Source organism: Lissotriton vulgaris, chromosome 10, assembly GCF_964263255.1.
Source record: "Lissotriton vulgaris chromosome 10, aLisVul1.2, whole genome shotgun sequence".
Lineage (NCBI taxonomy): Eukaryota > Metazoa > Chordata > Amphibia > Caudata > Salamandridae > Lissotriton > Lissotriton vulgaris.
Genome location: NC_141698.1, coordinates 583,923,603 through 583,949,569, shown reverse-complemented (window position 1 = coordinate 583,949,569; position 25,967 = coordinate 583,923,603). Strand labels below are relative to the sequence as shown.

The 25,967-nt window shown below is 46.4% G+C and overlaps 1 protein-coding gene across 1 annotated transcript in view; it reads left to right on the top strand.

The window, feature by feature from the left end:
- The window catches only part of GSPT1 (G1 to S phase transition 1), a 612,577-nt gene that overhangs the window by 411,372 nt on the left and 175,238 nt on the right, over window positions 1–25,967 (top strand). The window contains exon 12 of the mRNA XM_086941426.1: window positions 3,841–4,014. Within this exon, the coding sequence (XP_086797552.1) occupies window positions 3,841–4,014 (174 nt within the window). The remainder of the gene's footprint in view (window positions 1–3,840; window positions 4,015–25,967) is intronic.

The window sequence follows — 25,967 nt, the reverse complement described above, 5'->3', positions numbered from 1 at the left end:
CCCGTCATTCTGCAGCCTCCAGTTTCCGATGCAGGGAGTCTTGGGGGACGCGTTTCAATTGAGTTGGGACTCGCAACTTCCTCCCATACCCTTGATTCCTCTGGTTCTGAGGAAGATTCGCCAGTCCCGGGCCCAAGTTATATTGATCGCCCCGGATTGGCCAAGAAGGGTGTGGTATGCAGATCTTCTCCACCTCTCCTCGTGGCCGCCGCTCCGTCTCCCTCACAGGGCAGATCTCCTCTCTCAGATGGAGGGGCAGGTTCTACACCCCCACCTCCAGACCTTACACCTTCATGCCTGGAGATTGAGCGGGGCAACCTGATTTCCTTTTCTCTCCTGCACGATGTGGTGGATGTCATCTTATAGGCCAGTCGTGACTCCCCCAAGTCCATTTATTCTTATAGATGGTCTAAATGTGTTGCTTGGTGTGGGGAGAAGTCCGTTGACCCTTTAAGGGCTCGTTTGTCCAATATACTATATACACAATATAAGGAGAAGTGTGGCTCACCGGTTAGAGGAGGCAGACTCAGAGGTCAGACCCGGGACCAGGGTTCAATCCCCGACGCGGCAGGGTCTTGAGCTCAAAACGTCCACGGACTCTAATTCTCGCCTCGGTGCCTACTCTAATCTTGGGTTCACACTCTGCAACTCTGGGAAACAGTTTGCTTAATCTCCACTACGGCCCCACCGCGATGGGATGCCTGGCTTTCACCTTGGGGATGCCCAGTAGGGGTTATCTCGCAGGGAAAAGCCGGGACGGGTTCCCAAAGCAAGCGCCTTGAGACCTTACTGTGAAAGGCGCTATATAAGAACGTATGATTTACGATTTATTACTTCAATTCGCACTTTCTTTGGCCCAGCAGGGTTTTGCGTTGGCAACTATCAAAGGTTATTTGTCAGCCTTATCGGCTTTCCTTTGTTTGCCGGACCAGCCCTCTTTGTTTAAATCACCTGTTGTATTACGTTTCATTAAGGGCCTTACCAATAAATTTCCTCCAACTCCTTTTATTGTACCTCAATGGGACTTGAACCTTGTTCTTACGTTCTTGATGGGTTCGCATTTTGAACCTTTACACAAATGTCCCTTGAGACTTGTCTTTTAAGACTATTTTTCTAGTAGCAATTTACCTCGGCAAGGAGGGGTAAGTGAGCTTCAAGCTCTTAGTTCAAAGCCCCCATTTGTATCCATTCATGCTGAAAGGATGGTTCTTAGGACCAGGGCTGCTTTTCTGCATAAAGTGGTTACTCCTTTCCATCTGGGGCAGTCCGTTACCCTCCCTACCTTTTTATCCTCCCCCCTCACCCTTCCAAGGAGGAGGAGAGACTTCACCGCTTGGACCCTAAGAGGGCAGTGAGCTTTTACCTAGACAGGACAAGTGAGTTCAGGTTGGATGACCAGCTGTTTATTGGATTTGCTGGCTGCAAGAAGGGGAAGGCGGTGCACAAGCACACGCTCTCGATATGGATTATCCTCTGCATTAAGATCTGCTACGCCCTGGCGGGTAAGGTGCCTCCGGAGGGTATAAGAGCTCACTCTACTAGAACAAAATCTTCTACATCTGCTTTATCTAGGGGTGTGCCTGTTGAGGACATTTGTAGAGAGGCGACTTGGGCCTCCCTCCACACTTTCGTGAAGCATTACTGCTCGGATACCGAGGTGAGGAGGGAGGGCCACTTTGCGCGTGCTGTCCTCCAGGATTTCCAGGTATAGAAGAGTGGACACCCTCCTCCGGAAGTGGGGACTGCTGTTGGACTCTATTCACAAGGTGAGGAATCCATTGGCAAATGTATCTATCAGAAGAACAAGTTACTTACCTTCGGTAACGCTTTTTCTGGTAGATACAATATCTGCCTGTTGATTCCACACTGACCCGCCCGCCTCCCCGTTGTCCACTCTTCTATGCCTGAGATTATTGTAATGTATATATTTTTTATTGTCAAGGAAATGTTTTATTTCAATTGCATTACTGCATTTGCTTCACACTGTGTTATCTTGACATTTGTGTACTGTGTATACTATGTATATATCTGTCATCGGTACATCCGTGTGCCTCGAAGGCACGGGAAAAAAAGGGCGGAACTGATGTCATCACGCCGGCGTGGGCTTATTATGGTTTCGGTGACGTCAGCGGAGTCGCGCGCGATGCCGTACCTCTGTGACGTCGTCCACGTCGGCGCGAAGCTACAAAAAGAATTTCTGAATGTTTCTGACGCAAGGGGATATTCACATGGTGAGGAATCCACAGGCAGATATTGGATCTACCAGAAAAAGCGTTACCGAAGGTAAGTAACTTGTTCATTTGAGCTCTACATATTTTGTGGTACTACCTTTTATGTTTGACTCTTTAAAGTTTCTTCGTTTTAGTGTGTCCCTCAAATACTAGAGGGGAACCCAAATAATAGTTAGAAGTATTGTACCTGCTTCTGTATCCCTTAACCACCTTCAAATAAATGGTGAGCCAAACAGGATTCCAGAAAACTTACCCAAAAGTAGTCCCTTCAAGATAACATTAGCCTCAGTGACCCTGTTGAAAGAAATTTAGTGCTAAGGATTTATTATGCTGTTTGGTGTTGTCTCTACCTCAAAGTACTGCTACCTTCTGGTGCTGATCCTAGGTATTAATTTTAAATGTTTGTACTTAATGTATTTAAATACTTTTTTTATACACTGTGTAAAGCACGGACTGGCTATTGGTATTGCTATAAACTGTAATTCTAAATCTGGAGATTCTAGCCCTCTCCATTTCTAGTACCTGGAAAAAGACATGCTTTAAAGGAAGAAACTGCTCTAACAATGTATCAGTACAGCATTCTTGGACTTTAATGGTAAACTGCAGTACCCATGCAGCATACTGCCCAAAAACCCCTACGTTCTGAAAGACCCCCAAAAAAATCTGTACAAAAGGTTCATCTGGAAAATCTTACCTGAAATTTCTTTTTGTTTTTCCAGCCCCTACACAGAAGAAACTTGTTAAATAGTGTAAAACGGCAGTCTCTTTCTGTCTGCAGCACTGATATCTGTATTTGTAGCAACTCAACAGAGTTGATCTAAAATAGTTGGTTCTACTAGGGTGGCATATAAGCAGGTGTGCATGTTGCATAAAGCACCACATTAAATAGTAGGTCAATTTTGTATGTGAATAAAGTGTGCCTCTGTGTACTACGGGCTGAATCCCTGGACACAAAGGAGGTAGTCAAGATGATATTAATTAGTGAACCCTTCAAACAAATGCAATTCGTACCAACTGCTGGGTCAAGATACATGTCATGTAACATCGGCTTTGTACCAGGAGGAGGCTGCAGTTCAGGGAACAGTTTTGTGAAAGATTGTGGAGTTTATTGAACTGAGACTTTGAAGACTTTCAACCAAAATGTGCAATGTTGTGATGTTCATTAAAGAGTACGGCAAGTTGCATGTTAGGGAGATGGAAAGTGCCTTTATTTCTAATGGCTTGAAATCCCTTCTTAATTATTGAGCGCATATTCCTTTCACATTGTTCCCTTTTAACAGCCCCGGCTCCTAATTTAGAGGCAGTATTGTAGCGATAATAAATGAGGAACTGAACAAAGTGTTTTGGAAAGGCATTTTTGACAATGTAATACAAAGCATTCTTCAGTTACTGTTGGTTTGTTTTATATGAAAGTATAGAGTTTTTTAAATAAATACCCGGAGACTTCATTTTTATGATTGTCCTAAGCAAGGTGACCTTTACTAATTACTTGAACAACAAAGTCTCTGATATTTTACTGGCTTTCACAATAGACATTTGTGAAGAGTTTTTGGAGTTAGGCTAGAAAAAATATCTGGATGTGTAAGGTTTTTTTTTTTCTCTTCTGAAGCACACAGTGGAAGTCCTCGGACTCCTTTCAGATGAAGTAGAAACGGAAGCTGTCTCTCCTGGTGAAAACTTGAAGATCAGACTTAAAGGAATAGAAGAGGAGGAGATCCTTCCTGGTTTTATACTTTGTGACTTAAACAACCTGTGTCACTCGGGACGTACATTTGATGCCCAGGTGAATATTACTGATGTCTTTTGTTAATTTTATGAAAAAAAGCCTACAATACCTTAGAAGAAAAACCCCAATGCAATCTGTTGCATGTAATTTTTTGTTTAGTAGGTTTAGTCTTAATAGTGTGATTGCTGCCTTGTAACAGTTATGCAGTTATGTATTGTGTAAGAGGTGAAGCGTTCACCTATGAAAACCTGGTAAGACTGAATTATGAATTTATAAGCTAATTGCAATATCTGATAGTCATCTAGCTGCAGATTCCTTACCTTTGCGCTACCAGGCGTCTGGCTGGATCCGGAAGATTATTAATACCGGTGCCGATATGTGGCGTCCGTCGACTGAGCGTAATGTAATGTAATGTAAAATTTTATTTATATCGCGCAGCAATCGCTCCAATGGAGCATCTAGGCGCTACCTCCGGCAAATTATCAGATGACAAAGTGACTTAGAGTTGGACCAAAAACAGAGGCAAGCATCAAACTAGAGTTCTGGCCATGCTATCTTGCAGTTTAAATATCCAAGTTTTTAATTCTTTGCGGAACTCTGTTTCTTTATCCAGAGTTCTCAGGGCAAGAGGCAGAGTATTCCAAGCCTTTGCACCCAGTACTGCCAGGGACTTTCCTCCACGGGTTTTTAAACGAAACCTAGGAATCACCAGAGTATTGGAATTTGATGATCGTAGGTTTCTGGTTGGGCAGTCTCTCTTGAATTTTTTCTGTAGATATAATGGTCCTGTTTTGTGCATTGCTCGAAATGTTATAATCAAAACCTTGAACAGGATCCTTTTTACAATGGGAAGCCAATGAAGAGCTTTTAATGCCCCTGAGGCTGACGATCTTTTTGGCCATTTTAGCACCAATCTGGCAGCAGCGCTTTGCACTAGCTGAAGCCTGTAAGTTACTTCTTTATTTGTGCCAGCATACAAACTGTTGCAATAATCTAAGCGCGACGTTACCAACGCTACTGCAACAGTTTTCCTCGCCTCCAAAGGGAGTAAATCAAAGAATTTCCTCAGGCTTTTGATTAAGCCAAAGCACATTCCTGCCACTTTTATTGCCTGCTGCTTGAAGGCGAGATTGGAATCAAACGTGACCCCCAGGTTCCGAGCAACTATGGTTGTATGAGGCGGTATTTCTGCCCTTTCTGGCCACCATTGCCTGGGAATAAAGTCAGCGTGACATTGTAGGCGTTGGGTTCGGAGTCATGACATCTGCATCATCAATATAGGCGCCACCTCGCGCGTGCTGACATCCGTTCCTTTCTTTCTGCCAGCCAGCACAGATCTGTGGACTTGAGCTACCCCCGTCACATTTTGATACTTTTTATTCAACTTTTTGTAGTCCTTTTGGTGTGTAGGCATGTCCAGTAAGTAGACCTCTCGATTCAAGCCTTGTGACCCCTGTCACCACGCTATGTCTGTCGGTGACCCCCACCTGGTGTGTTTTTGGTGCCTTGAGTGCAACCTCGAATAAGTCGTGCTCAGATTGTCGGGCAATCACGGCTAAGTCTTTGAGAGAGCAGTCCCTCAAGCGGATCGCAGCCCGGCGTAAGGCACTGTGGAGATTGCACCCATCGATCTCGGTCGAGAGGAATGCCCAAGCTCTTCTGCGAAAGGTCAAAGTCTTATTCCTCCTAGTCTAGGTCAGGTAAGAAGTACATTAAGTCGAAGCATGCTTAAACTTCACAGCGCCCGTCACATGACGAGACAGAGGAGTCTCTGCATTCAAGCCCCTCGAAGTGGGTGCCTGGGTAGGCTCTGCATTTCCCTCCCTTTCTGGGACCAGGAGGGACCCCCATCCAATTAAAAATTGTATGACGCCATGTGAGCCATATTTGGGCTGCTTGACCCTGCTTGCGCCCCTTATGGGCCCGCAGGCTCAGTTGGCGTCCCTGTGGGTTCTGAAACTCCTCTTGGATCCATTCCTGGATCCGGACTGGCGCTTGTTTCACCCCTCTAACCTTCCCTGGCACCGCATCCATCATAGAGACCCTCTGAGTCAACGCCGCCCCATCTCCCCCCCCCCCCCCCCTCCCCCAACCTCCATCGTAATTACAGATGACATTTAGCCGGTTGGCCGACAACTGAGCAGTTCGGCTCCATGCTGTGCACTCTGCCCTATTCTGAAGGGCTAGGGATGAACAGCAGGATCCCTTAGAAATCCTGCCTCCAAATGACAAACTGGACTGGTATGAGGACCTTGGTGATGCCAACGGTCTGGACATCTCCCCAGAGTCTGGCATGCTGTCTCCCTCTAACCTGGCTACGGAGGAGGGGGCTTCTTTTGCAATGATGGTACGTAGGGCTTCGGCGGTCTTGGACCTGCCGCTTCCTACGGTTGCAGTCAAGACTAATATCTTGACGGAGGTCCTGATACCTGGTGTCTCCATCTCAGAACCCTTGTTGCTTTTCAACTATGCCTTGATCAATGTTCTACTTGGCACCTGGTGCAAGCCCAGCACAGGGGCTCCTGTGAACAGAACTATTGCCCGCCACCACCGGGCGACCCAGCTTAACTCTCTGCCCATCCCAACCCACAAAGCTTGGTGGTCCAAGCCTCTTCTTCCAGTGACTTGTTCCCTTCCGCAACCCATGACAGGGAATCTAAAAGGATGGACAGCTTTGGTAAGATGATTTCTTCCACCAGCCTAGCATTGTGGTTGGTAAGCACTGCATGTCTCTTGGGCTGTTATTCCCATTCACTATGGGATACCGTTGCGTAGGTGCCACCAAGAGCCTTGGAGGAGGCTACAGGGTTCTCCTCTCCCAAGTGGTTACAGATGGGAGAGAGGCCGTAAAGTTTGCCAAATGATGCGGCTGAGACACGACAGACTCGCTAGGCAGAGCGATTTCCTCACCGCTGGCCGTTGGGCACCATGCCTGGCTGAGGACGTCTGCGTTTTCAGGGGATGTTCAAGCTAACCGTATGGACATGCCCTATGATTGCTCTCATCTCTTAGTAGTTCGGGCAGATGCAGCGATTAAACGCTTTAAGGACTCGCGGGCTACGGCCAAGTCTTGGGTCTCACTGTCATCAGTCTGTCTGCCGTTTTTGTGGCTACGGAAGGGGCGTCCAACTGCGCCAACCCTGCCCCAGCCCGAGGACCCCGAAAGTCCAGCAAACTCGCCAGGCTGTGGACGCAGTGCACCTTGACCTCGCGGATTTGGTGGCCAGAAGTCCGGTCCAGCCACAAATCCCTACTCCACCGCAAAACCTTCCTAGTCCGATCCCCCAGATCATGTTGTAGGATGCTGGCTCTGTATATACTATACCAAAGTGAGGTATAGTGTACAGAGTCCAGTGGAACCCAAAAGTTAGGCATACGTAAAAGTAGATGGCACCTTACTCCCTATTTGTGGTAGTGTATTAGAGAAGTAAGGCTGTATCGGAGGACAGTGTTAAGCATTTTTTGTACACACTCAGTCAGCAAATGATTTTACACACTCAAAGACTGAACTTTTGACCAATTGTTTTTGTATAAAAATACTCTATTAGTTATTTTATTCTCTAGAACTAAACAAGCCTGGCACAGGTAAGCAATAAATCCTTTACAGTTGTAATGCAGTTTGTAAATAATTTGATTTACAATTGTATGTACACTTTGATTTTGTTACAGTAGTTACTGGCAATGCAATTCTTTTCATAATACAGTACATATACTTTGTATAGGCTTTTTAGTAAAATGACCATTAGATTACTTTTCTCACACAGTGGAGTATACCTGGATACTGCACTGGGACATCTCCTGTAAACAGGCGAGTAAAGCGTTTTTGTTATTTAGCTAGTTATAAAGGATTTCTTAGATTTTCCAACTCCACGCTTTTCATAGAAAAACAGTCAGTTATCCTACAAAGGAAAATACTGTTATTGGTTAACAGGTAAGTTCTTTGTTGCGGTAGTTGGTATTTTGAGGTTAGACTCAATGGTCCCACAGGGGCAAGGATGCACTCTTGTTACACCCTCATCGGCACTAGGGCGGCCGGGTGCAGAGTGCTGAGGCCCAAGGTTACCCATTGGGGGATAAGGGCCTCCGGTTAGTGTCTGCTTATGAGCAGGCCACTGCCGTGGGAGCAAAGCTCCTGGACTTAATCTCAGTACAAATGGGCGTTTAGGCCAGCACAAAAGATGCACCCTCAGCGGCACTCTGCGGCCGGGTTTAGAGTGCTGTTTTGGCATTGTGCGCCCTGTAGCTTTCAGTGGGGTATCCTCTGTTTGCAAAAGCGCTGCTCTAGGACTGAGGTCTTCTGGGTGTCACCACCACTTGGCGGGATAAGTTGGGGATGCAGGGGGTTGGTTAGGCAGAGTCTGTTGGGCCACCCAAGGCCATGGGGTGTCTGGTGCAGGGGTGCCTTTTTGGGTCGGATCTTCATACCAGCTCCTGGTCGTGGCTGGGGGGGGACCTTCCTGATTTAGGCTGCAGGTGTTGGCTGGAGGCATGAGGCAGGTCAGGGATTGCTGGATCTCAGGTCTGGATCACTGGGAAGACCTCCTCGTGGTGTTGGGCCACTCGGGCTGTTGTCGAGTGGTACAGACTCGCGGAGCTGGAGTCTGTGGGTGAGCAAATCTGGTGTTCACAGACGATAGTATTTGGGATTGCAGGCAGGTCCTCTGGGTTTCACTAGGTTGCTGACCACAGGACACGCCGGATTTTCGCTGGAGCAGGTTCACGGTGGGGGCAGGCCGATAGGGCTGGGGCCAAGTCAGTGGGCGTCCTCCCCTTAGCTTCGGCACAGCTGTACGGTCCTTTTTCTACTGTTTTTTTGTCTATATAAGCAAGGTTCAGGAGTGCTCCTAAATAATAGATTTAGGTCCCTTCCCTGTCGTGGGTACACCCCCCTATTATGACTCCCTCCAGTGGGAGGGGGGTGCGGGGGCATATGCCTCTCCCTGGTTGACTGGGTCCCCCCATATGCAAGATGGCTGGATTGGGAGTTGTGCTTTACCTCTCCTCCCGCACCTGAGGGGTGGAGTTGGCAGAGGTGGGCAAACCTCTCTACCTCACTTGTTATCTCGCCGGGTCTCCCGTCCAAAGTGGGGGTCAGAACCAGTGGGGACCAGTTGTTGGAAGCAGCATTTGGCCTGGGGAAGCTCATAAAGGCGGCAGGCAAGCCTTTAAAGCTTCCCCTTCGTGGACCCTGCCCATCCTGGGGGGGGAGGCTTTGCACCTCTTCCCAGGATGTGCATTGTTTCAGTCCCCCCTAGAGCAGCAAGTTATCAACCCAGGGATCCAGAAACCTGTCTGGTGGTGGCAGCTGAAGGCAGCCACACAGCCTGGACACTATAGTGGTAGGTTGTTTTAGGGTACATCTAAAAGATGCCCTCTGTGTGCGTTTTTCATTAAATCCCACACTGGCATCAGTGTGGGTTTAATGTGCTGAGAAGTTTGATACCAAACTTCTCAGTTTCATGGCTGTAGATGCTGTAGGGGTACGGGGCTCATGCACCTGTACCCTCACCACTGGTATAGTGCACCCAGCCAGAGGGGGGACTAACCTATGCCAGGGCAGTGGATTGTAGGCATGGCACACAGTGCAATGTAGACTCATCCCTTTGTTCTGCACCAAGACACGCAGCCTGCAAAGGCAGTGTCTAAGGGCTGCACACTTATTGTGCCAGCCTTAGACCTCCTGTACCTTTACACTCACACACTGCCTTTGCACCAGGTTGAAGAGCTCGACCTCCACTTGTCTTTCAAGGAGGTAAGGTCCCTATACAAAATTAGAAAGATACCCATGGGGTCACCTCCCACCAAACAAAGGCTCCAGGAGCTGTTGGCTGGGTATGCTAAGGACCACCCATCTGAAAATGGTGAGGCCCAGTCAGATGAGGAGGAAGAAGATAGAGGCGATTAGGATGCTTATCGGCCCCCTCCCCTTTCATAGGGAGAGAAGGGCCCCAGTGGCCATCAATCCAAGAATAAACCCCTCAGTACCTAGAGCCCACACAGGTTGATCGGGTGCTACTGAGGACATTGAGGACAGCCTGAATAAGGACAACCTTTTAGCAAGGTTGAACAAAAGGCTGGATCTAGCCACCAGGTTGCTGGCTCTCTAGAGAGGGAGCAGAGATGGGCCTAGCACCCATCAATGGTGGTAGTGATTTACTTAATAAGGACTAAAGAGCAATTATATGACCATAAAATCCCCAAAGGGACTGTCCCTAAATACGAAGCCAGTGAATATATCTCAAAATGGTTCACAGCTTTTGAGAGGACTTGTAAAATGAGAAAAGGGAATAAGTCACACTGGGGGTGGCACTCCTTTGGGAACTGTTCTCTGGTAAATGCAGAGACATCCTTTCTGGGGCCGATCCTGGGTCTTATGACCTAATGAAGAGAAGTCTGAGGGATTTGGACTCACAACTGAGGAATACAGAATTAGATTCTGGGGTGCTTACAAAACCAAAATCAGTACTGGATTGACTTTGTTGACTACTCCGTTAAGACACTGGACCGATAGTCGATAGTGTGCTCTCCAAAGCTGCCAATTACATGTCTGCTTGGCAATAACCTGGAGACCTCCGCATGGGCTAAGGTTGAACTTAAAACCCATGCTGGACATCCCTGAGAGAGTGTGTGTGTGTGAAAACAAGAGCACAGAGCCGAAAAAGGAGATGGAGTCTGAAAGTATGGCCTAGCCTTCCAAGAGAAAAGGTAAGAAGACTGGGGAACCAGCTTCAGTACAGAAAAAGGATCAGGACCCCTTTCCTCCGAGAGAGGACTTGGACATCCCAGAGGGAACTGAGCCTATGGAACTTGACCCTTACCAAGTTGAGCTCTTGGGCCCAGGGGAACCTTCGAGGGTGTCATATGGATAATTCGTTACATATATTGTGTTAAGTTAGCATGAGTGTATTACATGTTTAAACAGCCATTTTTCCTTCGGCTTCAGTTTTGCACACGACACCTACTTGTTGTTGTAGCTTTCACCCTAGAAGCGGTGATGTGATTTATTTGAGAATAATATGTTATTACTATGCTATCAGCTTTGCCTGGTACACTTGGTACAACTGTCTGCACACTGAGAGCTGCACACTCTAAGAATAACCTAACACAAGGTTGCTGGGAGGCCTGATCCTCGCACCACATTAGACATAACACAAATAATGTTGATGCCAACATTTTGGGCTCTACGCGGGTTTAAGATAGAGTTATAGGAAATGAACGTAGACACTTGGTGCTGCGCATGAAGAGAGCTGGTAGCTGTTGATGTGATCTACTCCTACTGACATTTAGAGGTATGGGTCCGCCCTGCTAAAGCCCGAATGAGACCTTCTTAGATATAAAATAATATGCTAAATAGGGTGCGCGAAATATAGGTGATATAGATTTCTATAGATTTTGCATTGTAACATGCTATCACCTTTTGCTTACTATGGATTAGTGACTATGCTGCTAACTCTGATTTTTATAATCTGCATTTTGGTATTATACAAGATACTGCGTTTGAGAACCTTGCATTGAATAATAAATATTTCAAACTTGCACGTGTGTTCTTTGACTCTCAGTTTTTGGTTTGAAATGATTATATAACGAAAGAGTGTTCATGTGTTCCACGATTCCTGAGGTATTCTAAAGATCATGTTCTGGTTTGTCTAAGACATGGATCATTTCATAATGATCCATGAGACACTCTAGCTAGGTAAGGGGATTTCTGACACTGAGATGGGTTTTGGATCATCCTAACTCACTGAGGTTCTAGATCTCTATGCACAGTTCTGTGGGAGAACGGAAACCCTGCTACATGGCGCCCGTACGTTGTTGGCCTTATATCATGACACTCGAGTAGTATATCATTCAAACCTTAACACCTTCATTCCCGTTTCCGGTAAACGGTGGTGACGGAAAAACCTACCTATTTTTAGGTTTCGACTTTTGGCGAGGGGCTAAGCCCCTCCCAGTCGAAATCTTTTGTTTTTAGTAGTGAGGTTAGGACAGCCTCTGTTTCCAATTGGCTAGCTCCATAAATGGAGGCTAGCCATTGGGAGGCAGAGGCTGTCAATCGCGCTTTCTCACGAAAACGCGATTCGGGGGCGTTTCTGGTGCTTTTTTTAAGCCCTGCCCCTTTGTCCCGGGCCGCGCTGCGATTGGCTGCCGGCCTGGGACACCCCCGTGACGTCATTCCCGGGCCGCGCTGTGATTGGCTGACGTCACGGGGGTGTCCCGGGCCGGCAGCCAATCAGAGCGCGGCCCGGGACCTGACTTGTATTTTTTCGTCGCCTGAATACATTCGGGTTTGAAAAGGCGCCGTTCAGATGTTTCCTCGCTCAGTCCACAGGCTGACCTTCCGAAACTGGCGCTGAGGCAGAAATAACCCTTCCTGCTTTATTGAAGATATGAATTCAAGGCAGACTCCTTAGCTGGGCGTATGCAGAGGAAACCACAGCACAGGGAGATGTACCATGAGCAGGAGATGGCTTACTTCTGGGTATCACTGACCCGCTCTGCACATTTTAGAGCGGTCAGTGATACTCAATGCACAAACGATAACGCCTGAACTGGTGTATCCTGTCCACCAGCCAGCAAGTGCGGTGACTGATTACAGACTACAAAGTTAACCGGAAGAACTAGTCCTGCCACCACTGGCCCCATTATGTGCCCCACGACTGTCAGTTGTCTGCCACCAACCATTAACTGGGGCATGCCCTGGGCATGAAGACCGCGGTCAGCTGTGATGACAGTAGGACTACTTTGGGTAGATCTGTACAGTCGAGAACTCTGTGCGGAAGCAACATACTGAATGTTTAAAGCGTCTCTTACCCACGGGTCCTTTGCAGAGGAACACTTCCCGCCTCGCCCAACAATGTGAAATGAGACTCGGCGCTACGTGCTAATAGCTCCAAAGGCTGTCACCTGTAAGCTGGCCTTGACAGCGCCTTCATTTGTTTGAGACCGGCATGCTTTAATCACAGTGGCTCCCAAGCGGAAAAGTGATACAAAGGTCTGTTTTCTGTAGAAAGGGAAAGTTTATCACGGTCGTAGTTGAGCGTGCCATCTAGATTCTAAACCAGGACCGGCTGTGTTTGCCGAGTCCATTTGCTGCAAAGTACTGCTCATTTTCAGTATTCAGTGCCTTTTCTGGCAGCACCTAAATCGGAATATTTATTTTTCCTACATATCCCCCCTTCTGTGTAATCGCTGGTTTGAATTAAACTCGAGGCACGTAGACCAGTGTGGTTCTTAACTCGTGGGGATTTTGTGCACATCTTAAAGCTGTTCTGTGTGCAGTGTAAAATAATATCGCACGTTACGTTTTCCAGCAGCCTGCTATGTGTTGTCTAGTTTTATAGCTTGCTCCGTTTGTGTTATTTTATGGCTAGTTTTGTGCAGAAGGTACTGAGTTTGAAGTGTAAATGTGATAACCTTCTGGCCGGGTCTACATCGAGCAGTGGTTCATATCCCCCCTGAGAACTACGTGTTAATTAGTAGCATACAACACATAGCAAGCCGTTTGTGTTTGTCCGCACTATGTGTGTTGCCTTCGCAATAGAGCAGTGGGGCTCTTGGGTCCGTTTTTCAAGGAGGGAACTTGGACGACCCCAGTGATTCGAACAGGTTTTTTTGCTGTACATTTCTTTGCACAATCGACGGGAGGGGGGGCGCCATCAGTCATACGCTCTGAAAGCTGGTTCTTTTCTGCTTATTTTAACTCGATTTTTTTTACTGCCATCACCAGAGACCGTGAATAATGTTTTTTGTCTCGTACTTCTCCCGCTCAAACTGCAAATGTAAGTATGATCGGCGACATGAAAGCGGGAAGGGAAACGGCCGTAGGAGATAATGTTTAACTTCAATATTTTTTTAATTGTTTGATTATGGAACATGAGCAATGCGCACAAAACACACAATCTGAAAGCTAAATAAGTTGCTGTCTGTGTCAGGGGGATCCCTAATGAATATGCCATCCCTGCGTCAGGGGGTGCAATTAAATGAAATTTGCCTGCACTGGAGTTAACAAATCGGAGTGTAGCAGTTGCTCAATAAATTATGTGATAATTTAGGATGTACTTCTTGCTACATGTGCCTGTGACAGCTTTAGACTAATTGCAACCCGGGATGGCATGCGCCTTCTAGAAGTGTTTTGTTTATCTGAGCGCTGCCACGGAGCCCAGGACTCCCCGGCTGCTCTTTCTCCTTCACATCCGATTCATCATGATCAGCCAGTTTGTTAAATAACTGCCCTTCCCCGACATAAATCATCTCCAAATAAGAGAAAAATATATATTTATACGCATCCTTTGGCTCTGAGGAGATTTCACCTGGCTCTGCTTGCAGGAGATAAGCACTTCCATCTTCAGAGATTTATTGTGCTTTGATGGGCCACAGACCCAGGCATCATTAGCTGCTTAAGCAGATTCCCACTCCTTCATTTTGTGTGGATTGATTAAAAATGGCGGCTCCGCTGTCCCACGGGGACGTCCCCTGCAGTCCTAGGCTGAAGTGTGGGATGTCAGTTATTGCTTTATATTGGCTTCGGTGAGGGCAGGTTAGCAGTGTTTTTACAAGCAGGCCCTGTCAGGCCTAGACTACCCACACATCTTATTTATATTTTTTAAGACAGTCCTTTGTCACCCCTCAGCCCGATGGCCATACTTTTAAGTGGCGGTAACCCGTCCAATATTAGTTAAAAGGAAACTAAATCAGCGATATGATCATTTATCAAGACAGGAGCAGAAGGAGGACCTCGAGCAGGCTGCTCGGTACACAACCACAGTTTTAGAGAGCTGAGATCAGAACATAAGGTAACAAATGCTGTGCAGTTTGACACAGTGTTACCTAAACAGTTACCTGCGTTTTTAGTCCTCTGTGTTGCTTCCTGTGGTCTTGACAATTTTCTACTGTGTGTGTGTGTGTGTGTGTGTGACTGCTCCTGGGTGTGTGTGTGTGTGTGTGTGTGTGTGTGTGTGTGTGTGTGTGTGTGACTGCTCCTGGGTGTGTGTGTGTGACTGCTCCTGGGTGTGTGTGTGTGTGACTGCTCCTGGGTGTGTGTGTGTGACTGCTCCTGGGTGTGTGTGACTGCTCCTGGGTGTGTGTGACTGCTCCTGGGTGTGTGTGTGTGTGTGTGTGACTGCTCCTGGGTGTGTGTGTGACTGCTCCTGAGTGTGTGTGTGTGTGTATGTGACTGCTCCAGAGTGTGTGTGTGTGTATATGTGACTGCTCCAGTGTGTGTGTATATGTGACTGCTCCAGTGTGTGTGTGTGTGTGTGTGTGACTGCTCAAGTGTGTGTGGGGGGGGCTCTGGGTGTGTGGGTCTGGGTGCGTGTGTGGTAGTAATTGCTGTCTGCTGAGCTCGTCCGTAGGGTACAATAGTTCTCACATTAGCGAGATATTAAGCTATTGGCAATGTAAATGACAATGCCATTTATTTATCAGTTTTCAAAACCAACACATAAATACAAATTTTGTCATTTGCAATGCCAATAGCTCTAACTTCTCCAAAGGCGAAACCGTTGCATTGGAAATGCTTGTTTAAATAGGTCTTTTCAAGCTTGAATTCTTCTAAAAACGGTTTCTTTGAATTACTACCCAGTTGTGCTACAAAGTGTTCTTTGTCTTTTTTGTCTTCCTGTGCTAACATGGCCGTGGACATACCGCAGCATAGCCGCATCGCGGTTCGTGACCACTTGCGGGCATATAATGTCCCTCTGGAAGGCTTGGCTGTGGTTCTAGTGGTGAGTGCGGAACATGCGTACCCGTACGAATTGTTTTATTCCTGGGTGACATTTCCGGAAGTGGATGCTAATTCGGGTGTGTTCCATTCATACACTGCCTCGGCTGTACCGGCGGCTTATGCTCCGTACAGGGCACTGGAAGTACCTATAGATGCTTGGCAGCACGGAGTTTGGTTTGGTGGCGCCCTACCCCATTCTTTAACGGCTCCGAGGTTAGGTCCTTTGTCCATTCCGGGCACAAATTGGCCCGCTTTGGGTGGATTTACTCCTCACCCTAATCGCGCTACTTGTAATGTGGCTGACCTGCGGCGTCTTCATGAGGTCGCGGTTGGAATGATTAGGGCGCTTGTTCATTACATTGGTCGTAATGTTCATGGCGCAGCCCCCGCAGGTGCGCAGCTTCGAGCAGAACAGGCTGGTTTGAAAATCAGTCCTGTCATGGTGAATTCCGTTATGGGCAAGAAGCCCCAGGATAAGGATGATTTTCCTTACTGGCTTGCCGAGAAATTCGACCAGCTGGAGGCTGTGTTTCCTAATACGACTCCTGGTGAAAAACACCGGATTCTTACGCTCAGTTTACCGAAAGATTTAGCCCCTGAACTTGCTGACTGTGAAACATGGGGTAAGACTTTTGCAGCGGTTTACTCGAGGTGCTATGGCACCCCGTCTGTGTCAAACCTTTCTGCGGTCCTTAAACGTGTTCAGGATGATCACGGACCAGAGTCGGCGGTTGAATTGGGTATGCGCCTGAGTGGCTCGTTTGAGACAGTTTGCGGTCTTATCCTTGCCAATGTCAAGGGGGATGCAGTGAACTTTCAGGTGGCCAATGCTCTGGCGTTAGTTCCCAATGCCGATAAACCCCGTCAGTTAGCAAGGATTATTGTGGCGGCTTATAAAATGGTTGGCTGCACTTCTAAGGGTGTAAAGGCTTTTTCTGAGAAGGAGAAGAAACAGCCCCAGGGATAGTCTTCGGAAACAGGTGGACAACCCAAGTCCAAAAAACAAAATTGGCCAAAAAAGCAGAATCAGGGTAAGCAACAACAGCAGACACAGGTTTCTAGTCCTGCGCCTTCACTGCCTGCGCAGTCAGATCGAGTTTATGATTTGCGCGATCGCGCGACGATTAAATCGCCTGAAAGATTTCAGGCTTCTGACCAACGCTCTCCTCGTTCCTTTCAGGACTCATCGGCTCCGTCAACCGGTGGTGGAGGGGGCGGCAGGGGCAGGGGTGGCCAGCAAGGACGTGGTCAGCCCCGCACGCGAAGTGAAGGGGATCAGCGGGACGACTCTACGCCCAAGAGACCGCAGTTTGCCAAGAAGGTCGCAGCCTTAACGGCGCATCGATATGCCCCAGATAGTGAGAACGCGGCTTCGGAATCTGACGTGGGCTCTGACCTTGCTGGACAGCGCGGCGGAGATTACCATAGTGAGAGAGGCCCTCCGTCCACTGTTGAAGGTGACAGCGACTGACACTTATGTTGTGATTGAAACGGCTGATACACATGTTGCTCCCCCTGAACGACTTTTTGAAATTGTCCTGTTAATTGAAGGTGACATGCAGCGAACTGTAAAAGGGGTATTTTGGGAAAATCTTTCGTCTACGTATGACATTTTGCTTTCGGAGGCTGACTGGCCCCCACCTTTTGTTCTCGCAGCTCCACGAGGGGAGGAGGTGATCCTCCCCAGTTTCGCGCACACTGTATCGAGAGTGGAAGCGCTGCATTTTGCAGAAGAGTGGGCTCTGGCGCTTGCGCCGGCTGTGTACCGAAATCAGTGTGGCTGGGATAAATTGTCCCCTAGCCATGAGATTCCTTTACGGTCACAGCCGCAGCCACAACCTCAGTATCCCATACGGCGTGAAGCTAAAGCTTCTGTCGCAGCTATCCTTGAACAATTGGAATATCAAGGTGTAATTGAAACGTGTGTGTCACCAATGAATAATCCCCTTTTTACTGTGAACAAGCCGGACGGCTCATATCGTCTGGTTTTGGATTACCGGCATTTGAACTCGCATTGCCGTAACTGTGCAGTACAGAATACTCACGGCTCTGCCCTAGTGAATAGTCTTGAGCGTAAACGGTTCAAAACCACGCTTGACATTTCCAATGGTTTTTATGCACACAGATTAGATGGTCTAAGTTCCCAATGGACCAGTTTTACGTGCGGCGGCGTACAAAAAATGTTTAAACGACTCCCAATGGGCTATAAGAATAGTCCTGGAGTGTTTTCCGCCCGCATAGTCTCTCTTTTGGAGAGCTTCGATCCAGTTGCTTGTTCTTATGTGGATGACATTTATCTCACAGACGACGAACTTTGGGAGCATCTGTGTCGAGTAAACAGCATAATTTGTAACTTTGCAGACATGGGTTACAAGTTTAACTTTGCAAAATCACACATTGCGGAGTACACAGTGTTGTTTCTGGGTTATGAACTTAACCACGAAGGAAAGGGGTTGGCTCCTCACTTCCTGGAGAAGTGCGCGCAGTTGCGCTCTCCGACAACGCTGAAAAAATTACAGTCTTTACTGGGTTTTTTAAATTTCGGGAGGACATACATTCCGGAATATGCCCAGCGTATCAAGCCTTTGTATGCCTTGATACAACCATCTTTTTCCAAATCATGCTGGCTGCCTGAGCATTCACACATTCTGCAGTCTTTGCAGGCTGATTTGCTCGCTTCTGACTACTTACAGACTCGTGATAACCAGACCAACCTGGTGATAAGAATTATCCCTGGGGCGGTGGGTTTCACGTACCTGACTTTTAATGAAGGAGATACAGTACCTATTGCTTACAAGTCACACTTGTACACGTCGGCTGAACTGCGTTTTTCCACTGTGGAGAAAGTTTTAACGGCTGTACAGATGGCAATTCTTAAGGAACGTGCCCTGTCACAGGGAAAACGCATGTTGGTGGTTACCCCGTGTCCTGCCTTGGAGGCAGTCACGAAAGCCAGTGTACCTAATTCTAAAGCTTTGCACCCTCGGTGGATTCAGTGGGCTACATCCTTGACATCCCAGGATGTCACGTTTATATTTGACGCCGCTTTACGGTCGCAGGAGTATTTACAGTATGAATTTGTTCATCCTGCTCCTTTAGCGATGCGGCCGTTGGAGGATTTCCATTGTATCATTTACACTGATGGTTCGGCGCAGGTTGCGCATGGCTCTAAACATGCCTACGTTTCCGCATGCGCCATTGTGGTCGGTGCCATGGTGAACGATGAGTTCAAGTCCAGTGTCGTGCACTCGCAAACACTAGGGGACTGCACCGCACAATTAGCAGAGCTTCGTGCTCTTATGCTCGCATTGGAGTACGCTGATCCTAGTGTGACGACTTTAATCGTAAGTGATTCTTACTACTGTGTCCAGTCTTACAATGAGAACTTGTTCTTTTGGATTCAGAATGATTTTCGTGATTCCAAAGGTAGCACAATAAAACATAAAATGATCTGGGTCCGAGTGGCGGAACTTAAAGAGAAGCTGCCGCTCGTGTTTGTGATTCATACTCTCGGCCATCAGCGCGTGGGGGTCCACGCTGTTGGTAATTCGCTTGCTGATGAGGCAGCGAAGTCTGCGGTTTCAAAATACTTAGTGGCGGCAGTCACGAGGTCCAAAAGCAAAATAGATGACATCTTGGCGGCTGTTGCTGCCACGGAGAAGGGAGGTAAATATCCTGCGGGGTTCCCTTCGAAGTACACATACCACTTAAGTCCCGATAAGGTTCCTTATGTGAAAATTCCTGAAGTTGGGGAACGTCTAGTTCCCAACTCGGATCGCAGGGCTTCTCTGATTACAGCGGCTCATGAAGGTGTGGCGTCTGCGCATGCGGGCGTCTCAGCCACTGTAACTCAGCTACAACAAAGGTTCTGGTGGCGGGGACTGTACAAACAGACGCGCGATTATGTCCTTATGTGTGACATTTGTCAGCAGATTAAGCCTTCTACTGCTGCGCGTCCGCCTCAGACACAGTTGTACATCTCTAATAAACCGCTTGGTTGCGTTTATCTGGATCACTGCGGTCCTTTTTCCTCTGATACTGCGTATAAATACATCTTAGTAGCAGTTGACTCATGCACACGCTTTGTGTGGGTATGGCCACATCGAAGCGCTGATTCGCGGACTGTCATTAAGGATTTGCGTGTCTTTGTGGGAATTTTTGCCTGTGGTACTTTCCATTCGGACCAGGGTCCGGCTTTCGCCTCTAAGGCGTATAAGGATGCTATGGTTTCGTTGGGAGTCCAAGTCAAGTTTTCAAGTCCCTACAAGCCCGAGGGCAATAGTGTAGTAGAACGAATGAACCGCGACTTAAAGCAATCTTTGACAGCCCGAGTTATAGGCACTGGTAGAAACTGGCTGACCCACCTCTATGGCGTGCAGCGTGCGCTTAATAATCTCCCTAGAAGGTCTCTGGGTGGGCGGACCCCATACGAAATGCTCTTTGGTATCAAGATGTACGTCCCTGACCTCGATGGTGTAGACTGCCAGGCCCAGGCCGCGGCCTTTGACGTAGATGAACATTGCAATGTTTTACAGGATCTACAAAAGACCAGAGACAGTCTTGCTAAGGAACACTTGCCCTCCAAGTCGGATGATGCGTTGCAGATCCCGGTAGTTGGCTGGCTTCCCCAAGTTGGAGAACTGGTTCGAGAGAAGATCGATAACAAGGAGTTTGGTCCCTCATATCGTGCACCAGTTCGGGTTCTTGGAGTGAAGGGCACAAGAACAGTCATTTTACCACCACTTCCAGGTCGTAAAGAAAACAGATTTATTTCTATTGACAATGTCAAGACACACCGGGTGGCCGATTCTTCATAGCATGACACCGGCTGTATCCTGTCCTTCCATGGTGAGGCACTCTGTGCTGGCTATTACATCTGGTGCAGATCAGGAGGTGTCCCTCGAGATGCCTGCTATATCCAGTCCTTTATTAAATACTATTCCTGTTACTAACATTGATGAGCTGACCTATGCAGATCCTGCTGATTTATCTATGTCCGATTTACAAGCTCGTTTGGCTAACCAGTCCAGATTCGCTTTTGACTCTGATTCGGAACTTTCAAAGAAACCATCGACTATTGCAAAATATGCCACGTTGTTTAAAAAACATTTTCTAATTCCACCTTGGACATACGTTTGGCTGATACTATTTTCATTTTATCTTTTTATGTCAATTGGTTTTGTGTTTTATTTTTTCCGCCTCATCGATGGCCATTATGTGAAAGAAAGAACAGGAATTCGGTACCTTAATGGAACATTGGCCCCTCTTTCCTCCTCACATTCAGCACACAGACTAAAAAGAGACTTAAATACAGTAGAGATTACTGCTTGGCCTGTCCTTGATGGGATTGTGTGGGATGCGGTTAGGTTTCAGATACATGGCCCCACAGAAGTTATTAATGTTCCTAATGTGCTTAGAGTAAACATGGGAGATGTGATTAAGCAAAATATTCGTTCTGATGATTGGGATCTTCAGGCCGTAGAAGCATTGTTCTCTGATTTGAAATATTATGCGGCCTTTGATGCTGAGGATTTGTACTTAGATTCTGTCAATTATGGTGATTTGTTTTGTTATCAACATTATGGAAATCATTTCTTACACAAAACAAGTTCCAGGAGGGTTCCTGTGAACTACACACAGTGGGAACATTGTCCTGCTCCTTTGCAGGGGAGCTCAAGTACATTTCTGGGAAAATACTCTTATTTTACAGATTTTAATCAATCAAATCCTGAGTCGTTTTATTTTAAAGTGAAACAGAAATTCATGTCCAAAGTTAGACTTACCGATACAAAATTGCTGTATTCGAAGTCCTTTCTAGACAGGTTAGCTATAGATGGCTATGAGTTATGGAAGGAGGCTATTGACCTTAAATCGGTTTGGGGTACCAAAGATTGGCAGGTACAAGGCACTGAGGCTTTGCATCGTGTATGTCTCATCCCGAATCACATGTTGTTTTTAAATTATACTATTTCCCAAACAACATGCTTTGGATTGGCTACATCTAAAAAATTGAATACACCTACTATCCCTGATTTGGAAGAATATTCAGGTTGGAGTAATTTCTCTACATTGTCCATCAGTGGGATACAAGCACTTTTGCACAATTCCTCCTTTAATATTTCCAGTTTTGATCCGGAGGGGTGGCTTTTGTGGCAAAGAAGCTCTGATTCTTGCCAACGTCGTTTTTTGGGTTTGTCTGAAGGTTTTACACACATCAGGCCAGATCCCCGTTTTGAAACAGATCACACTGTTACTACTTATTCAGTAGGCAAATTGTGTCAGAACTGGTTTCAACATTCCACTTTGGCTGCAGTTAAACTGCATCTGTCCCAGTTGAATGAGAATATAGAGCTGAATGATTTTATAAAAGGCCCGGCTAGGGGTAGATCTAAACGCTGGCTTTATGCTGTGTACAATGAAATTTGGAAATTTTCACAGATTGAGGCAGCTAAATGCCTGAGAGCTATTGATCAAGCAAATTTGGAAAAAGTGCTTGCAGTGGTCGATAACAGTATTAACATGCTTTCTTCCAGGATTTACACGTTGGATAATATTGTTTCTTCTGTTGTTGATATTGTACATGATGAAGTGTCCACGTTATACCATGGTCAAAATCAATTACGTTCTGTAATGCAGTTTGCATGGACCCTACAGACACTTAAGGCTGGTCGAGTTCCCTAGAACTCATTGAACGTTTCGTCCCTTTTCGCCCCTTTTAATCTGACTGAAAAGCAGCGCATGCTTTCAATGCGTGATGCTTCATTTTCTATGTTACATATTGAGAAGCTAGAATCCTTGCCATTCTCTGTTGCTGAAACCACTACTGCCACGTGGCTTATTCATGGATTAATTACATTACCATTTCCCTTGTACAAATTTACTAATTGTATGCGCTATATTGCTATAGGACGATATGAACCACTAGGCAATGCATTCCTCCATGAGGCATGGTCGTTACCATACACATACAGATGTCTGAAGGATGGAAAAGAAGTAAATCTTAATGGTGAGGAATGCACACAGTCACCTGACCATTCATTAATATGCAGACACATTCAGTTACACGGTTCTTGTAATCAGGACCGGCCAAATTTAGCATGTGTTTTAAAAGGCACGCCAGTTCCAGTTGTGGTTCCCACATTTACATTATTGACTAATGGTAGTTATTTGCTTTTAAACAACGAAGTATGTTGTGGGTTATTAATTGGTGTGGCTTATGTGGTAACTGTATCAGAGCGTGTGGTGTGTTGCAAAAATGTTCTATACCCACCCACGCATGGGTCTCCAGATGTCTCCATTTTGCCACGGATACCAACCTTGAAGGCGAAGTTCAGTGGTTTAAGCAGAATAAGGGCCCTTTTGTCTCAAAAACAAGTGACCCTGAGTTCGGCACGGGAAAATTATGTCCTTCACATAGCTAACACACGCACAGAGGTGCAGGCGCTTTTAAATACTGACTTGCCGTTTCATTTCTGTGAGCTGGTGCACCAGATCTTTAATGCATCTTCCACGACTGGGCTCGCACATTTTTTAAATTGGTTAGCAGTGGCCTCGTGACTACATTTGAGAAAATCTTTGGTATCATTCCCACGTTTTTCCATTCTATTTTTTCAAGTTTGTTTGGTGGACTACCTGTTTTACTGGCTGTGGCTGCGGGCTTTTTGTTGTTTTTCTTTATAAAACATGGACGCCCATCCTGCGCAAGAAGCCGTTCAACACCTCCTGACACTGTGCCGTAATCGGATGCTCAATTACTATGGAACATTGCTGCTTGCAGCATTAAGCACGGCTTATAGATTGTCATTTCGGTTCACTGACTTCACGTGTGTCCAACCTGTGTTTCACTGCCTGAGCTGCGAGTTCGATTGGGCCATTGATTTGTGCCTATGCTTGAGGACTGCTCCTGATGTCGATTTTGATCAGCTAATGCGTCCCGTAGTGGCTCACGAGCTGATTTGTTCTGGCGAAAGAGTTATGGCCTTGGCAGCGATAAATGGAGTACTGGGTCAATGGGAGATCTCTGCAGCGGCGCATGCCTTTCTGACACACAGCGTTCTGGTGAACCCACCGAGTTGTCCTCTGACGTTACAGGAGGATCCGATGCTGGAGGAGCACGTATGTTCTTTCCCATTGCTGAATTGGATTGCTGAACTATTTTCGGATGATGGCAGTGATTTCATACTGGAGGCTGTTGCAACTTACTTTGCATATACTGTCCAATCGTGAGATGCCTGGGAGGATTGCTTTGTTATGGAATATGACTTTCCCCTTGCTGGATTGGAGGGATGAACTGTGCTCAGATGATGGAGAGTTCAATCATGTGATGTCGCTGGAAATAACGTCAATGTGGCACATGACTTTAGATATCGGATAAGTGCCTTGCTTTTTCTCTTACAGACATTTGAATTAATGCGACCTGCTCCTACATTTCATGTTTGGAGACCTGGCGGATAACTTTTGGTTCGAAGGTTTTGTTTTTATTTTTAGATTTGAGGCCACTGTAGGCATTCATACATATTCATTCATACATATTATTTTTATTTTAGCTCAAAATTATTGAACTTTGCTTTCATTTTATGTATCTGATTTAGTATTGCCTTTTCCCTTATGTTTGACGGTGCTCGGATCATTGGGGGGGGGTGTCATATGGATAATTCGTTACATATATTGTGTTAAGTTAGCATGAGTGTATTACATGTTTAAACAGCCATTTTTCCTTCGGCTTCAGTTTTGCACACGACACCTACTTGTTGTTGTAGCTTTCACCCTAGAAGCGGTGATGTGATTTATTTGAGAATAATATGTTATTACTATGCTATCAGCTTTGCCTGGTACACTTGGTACAACTGTCTGCACACTGAGAGCTGCACACTCTAAGAATAACCTAACACAAGGTTGCTGGGAGGCCTGATCCTCGCACCACATTAGACATAACACAAATAATGTTGATGCCAACATTTTGGGCTCTACGCGGGTTTAAGATAGAGTTATAGGAATTGAACGTAGACACTTGGTGCTGCGCATGAAGAGAGCTGGTAGCTGTTGATGTGATCTACTCCTACTGACATTTAGAGGTATGGGTCCGCCCTGCTAAAGCCCGAATGAGACCTTCTTAGATATAAAATAATATGCTAAATAGGGTGCGCGAAATATAGGTGATATAGATTTCTATAGATTTTGCATTGTAACATGCTATCACCTTTTGCTTACTATGGATTAGTGACTATGCTGCTAACTCTGATTTTTATAATCTGCATTTTGGTATTATACAAGATACTGCGTTTGAGAACCTTGCATTGAATAATAAATATTTCAAACTTGCACGTGTGTTCTTTGACTCTCAGTTTTTGGTTTGAAATGATTATATAACGAAAGAGTGTTCATGTGTTCCACGATTCCTGAGGTATTCTAAAGATCATGTTCTGGTTTGTCTAAGACATGGATCATTTCATAATGATCCATGAGACACTGTAGCTAGCTAGGTAAGGGGATTTCTGACTCTGAGATGGGTTTTGGATCATCCTAACTCACTGAGGTTCTAGATCTCTATGCACAGTTCTGTGGGAGAACGGAAACCCTGCTACAAGGGAAGAGCTGTGCTTTGGACAGCACGATTGCCCAACTCTTAAAAGCCTGAGGCAGCAAGCTGCTAACCAGGAAAAGGGTGATGTTCGTGGTACCCACACATTTTATTGGGAGGAGGGACTATTGTACACTGAGACCAGAGACCCCAACCCTGGAGCCACTAAGAGTGGTAGTACCTCAGAAGTACAGGAAGTTGCTACTAACGATAGCTCATGACACCCCTAGCTGGACAGCTGGGCCAAACCTAAACCTGGGAAAGGCTAAGTTTGAGGCATGTGGGCTGTTGAATTCATATCCCAACATAGATCGCCGCCTAGTGTTTGGTCTGGATGTTTGCACCTTGTGGTCTTGGAAGAGTCTTCGAAGTATCACAAGATAGGTTACTCCTCCTCTGGACTACAGTGCGCATGGGCATCTTCTCCATCTTCATATTGTTTTTTCCTGCAATTGGGTTCGGATGCACTTCGACAGCTCCAACTTCGGGACCAAAGTTTTCCAACTTTCTATAGCCAAAACCTACTAAATTAAACTGTATTGTTTCCGCTCGGTATCCCTCGACTCAACAACACTTCAGTTTCTCTCTGGTTGTCGACTCGGGCCATTGGGCCTTTTCGACGCCACGTGGGCCTCCTGCCGATGGAAAGGACCCTGTTTAAAAGATGCCCACAGTGTGCATCTAAATTTCTACACAGTGACCAGCATA